General features: G+C 36.5%; 1 protein-coding gene across 1 annotated transcript; it reads right to left on the bottom strand.

The window, feature by feature from the left end:
- Positions 1–211: 211 nt before the first annotated feature.
- LOC130727351 (uncharacterized) lies at positions 212–4,530 on the bottom strand. Its single transcript, XM_057578456.1, has 9 exons — positions 4,271–4,530; positions 3,874–4,043; positions 3,088–3,269; positions 2,706–2,990; positions 2,549–2,607; positions 2,433–2,469; positions 2,247–2,318; positions 1,187–1,511; positions 212–770 (listed from the first exon to the last, which is right to left on the bottom strand). Exons 1-9 carry the CDS (start codon positions 4,380–4,382, stop codon positions 372–374), a joined length of 1,641 nt encoding a protein of 546 aa, XP_057434439.1. The 5' UTR covers positions 4,383–4,530; the 3' UTR covers positions 212–371.
- Between the last annotated feature and the right edge of the window lie 249 nt (positions 4,531–4,779).

The following is a 4,779-nucleotide window of genomic DNA, read 5'->3' as shown; positions in this document are numbered from 1 at the left end:
ATGTATGTGAAAATTACTGAAAATTTATTATTTCTAAAATCAAAGGAAAACTTTATGAAACATGTTGGGCTCTGTGATGATAGTGAGCTGGCTCCAAACAAAGCGCCGCCCAACATGCAAGAAGAGATTGGTCTCATAATATTGCCCCACATGCTCCCACAGGATATTAATTTTGGGAGTGTTCCTTCCTTTGTTCCTTCTCTGTGATTCCTTTTTCAAAATAATGACATTCCATTAAAAAATTGTACTAGTGTCATAACAAAGAATCTACCACATTATACACCCAACACTGAAAAGAGCTACCACATTATCCACCCTACTTCCAGTAACAACATCAACAAGTTCGCTTAATTTAATTCTACTTGTCTCCTTCATGGATTTAGTACTAATGCTCGTGAAGTTGATGGTGCTCGTCCTGGTACTGGTGTTAACTCTTTTGTTTCTTTTGTATATAGACGATATCTTCGTTCTCTTCCATACACAACCCAGAAGATCAAGGAGAACATCACAGCAAAGGAAACCATCACCAATCCAGCATAGATCCATTTACTATAACGTCGTAGACCAGGACAATGCTCCCTTGAAATGTCACTGAAAGTTTCACGAACAAAGGTGCAGTCTTGTAACTCAACCAAAGAAGGAGCATAACTATACAAGGCGTTTCCCACGTTTATTCCTGTGGATATCTGATTATAGAAGGTTGGTGTCAAACGCCCTTGTGTTGTGCAAATATCTGAGGGTGAAACTTGGCACACAAAGTTGCCATACACCTGCATTAATTAGAAACTATGATCAACACCAACATTAAAAGCCTGTTTGGATCAGCATTGTCCATAATTGATTTCTGTAACTTTTTTATGATAAACGTGAGTTGAAAATGATGTGATTTATGTTTGGATACTTTTAGGAGAAAAGTGATTTATGCAGGATAATATTGTGATACAGTTGGAAAATCTCAATTGATTCTGTTCTACACAAAAACTACTCTATAGCTTCTAGGAGAATGGATTAATAACTCAAACATCTTTATTGTCATCCAAAATTGATTTTACCCTATCAGAATCGATTCTCAGGTTCACCAACAAGGAACCAAACACTCTAGCTAGGTGGGTGTCTGAATCAGCGTTGTCACAATAAATTTTAGTAAAATTGAACATGTTAGGGCCTTTAAGGTTAATTGATGTACCTGTGTTGCATTGCTTAGGGTCACTTCACCAGGGTCACATAGTCTATCTGTCATGTCAGGATGAAACGGATTGCAGAGGAGCGGCATGACAGGGCCGGATTGATTGTAGAACAGTGGCGTGAAATTGGGGGCGAAATTTATGTTGGAGACATTGGTTATAACCTGGTTCACTAAATTCACTAGTTCAGAAGTTACTTCTTTGCTTCGTAGAAATGTTTCTTGTGCAGTGGCATTGTCCACACAGGGCAGAATATCATCCAGAGCAGTATTTGCAGCAGGATACTGAATCCACTCATCCATGGCTACACAAGTGTCTGCTGTTACACTAGCAATGCAAAACAAGTACACTATAAAGATATTAAACATAGTATGTGGTAAAATTTTACCAAACCTTCAATTTTGACATAATTTCTCCAAGATATTTCTGACCATTAGCTGATAGCATGGTAGTATCAGCTTATTTTCCCAAGAATCAGCTGTGACACTAAGTAGCTACTAATAAAAGTTTCTCCCTAATTGATGACAACCATAAACTACTCACAAAAGCTTCTCCACATAATATGAGCAACAAATATACAGCAAAACCATTTAGTGCATGTTTGGAAATCCCTCTGCAATTGATTCTATGGGTAAAATAAATTATGGGGAGAAGTTTCTGTAAGTAGCTTCTAAAAGTTGATCCAAACATATGAGTGTTTGGATCAGCATTATCACAATTGATTTTGTATGAAATTGATATTGGCAAAATTGATTATAGTAAAAGTGAAGCGATTTATGTTTGAATACATTTATGAAAAAGTGATTCTTGAAGAGTAATGTAAAATTCAGTTGTAAAATCTCAGAATTGATTATGTTCAACGCAGAAGCTGCTCTTTCTTGCTTCCAGCAGAATCGATTTTGGGACTGAAATCAACTCTTCAAAATGACAATCAGACATTCATATTATGATCTAAATTTGAGTTTTCTCTTATCAGAATTAATTAAGAGGTTCCCCATCAGGGAATCAAACACACTAGACATTAAAATTTTAAGCAAGGGGGAGTGGGAGGAGGGAACTTACTTATGGAGAATAAGGAAGCAGCCACACAATATAAGGGTGCCAGTAACAAGAAACCATCCCGCGAATACCAAGCTGCAATTATTTATGTCAGTTTCATGAGAAAATATGATGATAAATATAGGCATGTTTATCAGCAAAGAATCACAGGATTAGAAAACAGTAGGTTATAAAGTATGTCAAACTTACATATACACAAGAATCTGCATCCCAAAAATTGAGAATACTGTAGCAACAAATAAGACCATATATTAATACCAGAAGAAGAAACTCTGCATCTAAATTGGGACATAGAAGGGACTTACAAAACCCAAGAAATGTCAAGACTAGCATAACTGCAGCTATTGTGATAAGCGCCAGCCTCCTGTTTCAGCGTCACCACATTCATGTTATAGAGCTAAAAACAAAACAAAAAATATTAAAATTACTTGACTTGAAAACCTAATACTCAATGATCATTACACAGAATCTAAGAGATCTTGTATGTTGTCTGAGTTCTCCTTGGTCTTATCCGCAATTGTGCCCGCAGAGGTATTGATATTTGTTTCTACTTCATCAATATCAGTTTGCACATTAGAAGGGAGAAAAACACGATCAATTCCAACTTGCTTAGCTTGAGCAAGATAATCAGACACATTCTTCAGTTTATCCACAGCAGAATCAGCTTGATGCACAACATATTGCGATGTCAGTGTCGTGCTGTGGTGAAAACTTCCTTGCCCAATATAAAGAATTGCACATCCAATCCTGTTAATGCAGAAAGACATTGTAATGATGTAATCGGCAATACAGATCCAACTAAAGGGGAAACCAGCAAAAGAGAGGAAAAGAGAGATATGTGTACATTGCTAGAAATGTGAACAATATGAGGAGAATCAGGGAAAGAGCGTAGCATGTTGGAGAGTAACCGTAAGGCTCTCGATTACGACAGAAGTAACAAACAAGGAGGACCAATAAGCACAAGCCAAAGCCCAAGAACCAGATTGCAGCAATAATGAACACAGGAACTGCAGTATATGCCGCTGACTGCATTCAGTTCAATTAAAACGAGAAGTAGTGAGTGAAATTTGTCTTTTGAAATTCAATACATTAAACTGGGCTAACTAACTAAAAATCTCATTTAGGCTATGGTTTCGAGTAAAGCACCAAAAAATGAAAGAACAAAGAATAACATCCAACAGTAAAAAATGAGCATCACTTAATCTAGATGCTCAATTTTGATGTTTGTCCTGGATGTGCCCACTCAGAAAATTGTAGCCGCCTCTCCTAACAAAATGATTTTTCTGGAGTTCAAACTTGTATTCTCACTTTTACGGGTCTAACTTGCTTACCACTAGATCAACACCTTCATAGTAGAAGCTCACATTTTGCTTTAGGCCAGAAACTAATTATTAAGTTAATAATGTAATTAGACAGACTTTCTAATTTCAGATTCATTCAGATTTCAGAGTATATTCTTCCTTGGTCATTTTTTTAGTAGTTCCAAAGTAGGCTATGGCAGTCCCATAAAATAAAACTATTAGCAACCACAATGAAGAAAATACAGTGGGAAGCAAAAAAAAAATCTAAACAAAAAACCTAGAAGGTATTATTACTGAAGAGAAGAGTAACAGTGGTTAGAAGAGCTTACAGCCCAATAATGGTGGTCACTGATATTCCATCCACTTAAGTACTGATTGAAGCTGTTTAGAGGATCTTTTCTTCTTGTTCTCTCTGCAGCTAAGGGAAGTGGTGAGTTCTCAAAAGGTTCAGCAGCAAATACCTCCAACCTAGAAAAACTCAAAGCTTTTCCCTCATTTCCTGAAAAAAAAAAACCAGAAAAAAAGGTAAAATACATAAAAGTTTCATGTTTTGAACTGAAAGTCTGAAAGATCTTCACAAAGTAACAACTTGTTCATCTTAGCAAGAGCAAAAACAAAGGAAAGTGAGCTACAATAGTTTGAAACACTATCCTGCTCTTGCATTGTCATAGTGAGTGAACAGTGACAACATTTTGCTTGCAAGAGGAAAAAGGCATAACATAGTACCTGCTGAAGTGAGTTGTGTCTGCAGAGGTGAGAGGGAAAAGGAGGTGGAAGAGTGAAGTGAGAAAAATGTGAGGAGAAAACAAAAATGCAGTGGCCGGTGGTAACTTAACATGTTTATGACATGAAGTGAGTAGTTGGAGGGAAAGAGTGGTGTGGTTTGTGGTGTTCTTCTTCACCCAGTTTGGCAAATGGCAAACTCTGGTCTCTGGTAATATGGGAGAGAGTGAACTGAGCAACACAGGTTGTGAAATTTCAGGTCTTCGAGACTACCCCACCCTTACCAAATGCCGGGAAAATAATAATAATAATCAAAACATATTAGAATAATGTTTTGATTTTTCCATTAGGAATTGAATAAGTGAGAAACGAGTGATAAATATGTAATGTATAACCGAAAATGAAATGTGAGAGATAAATAGAGAAATGCATGAAAATAAGATGAAAGAAAAAATAAAGTGTGAATTGATGGATCATTGCTCAACATATTTTGATGATCTAAGAAATTGAAA

Source organism: Lotus japonicus, chromosome 1 (assembly GCF_012489685.1).
Source record: "Lotus japonicus ecotype B-129 chromosome 1, LjGifu_v1.2".
Lineage (NCBI taxonomy): Eukaryota > Viridiplantae > Streptophyta > Magnoliopsida > Fabales > Fabaceae > Lotus > Lotus japonicus.
The sequence above is the reverse complement of the archived record's forward strand: the minus strand, read 5'-3'. Positions and strand labels throughout refer to the sequence as shown.

Excerpts from the sequence above, each read along its gene's own strand:
- LOC130727351 (XM_057578456.1), bottom strand. The coding sequence starts at position 4,382 with ATGTTAAGTTACCACCGGCCACTGCATTTTTGTTTTCTCCTCACATTT. Across the intron at positions 2,991-3,087 it reads TTGTTCACATTTCTAGCAAT|GATTGGATGTGCAATTCTTT; the intron begins GTACACATATCT and ends CTGCATTAACAG. Across the intron at positions 2,608-2,705 it reads CAAGATCTCTTAGATTCTGT|GAGGCTGGCGCTTATCACAA; the intron begins GTAATGATCATT and ends ACGCTGAAACAG.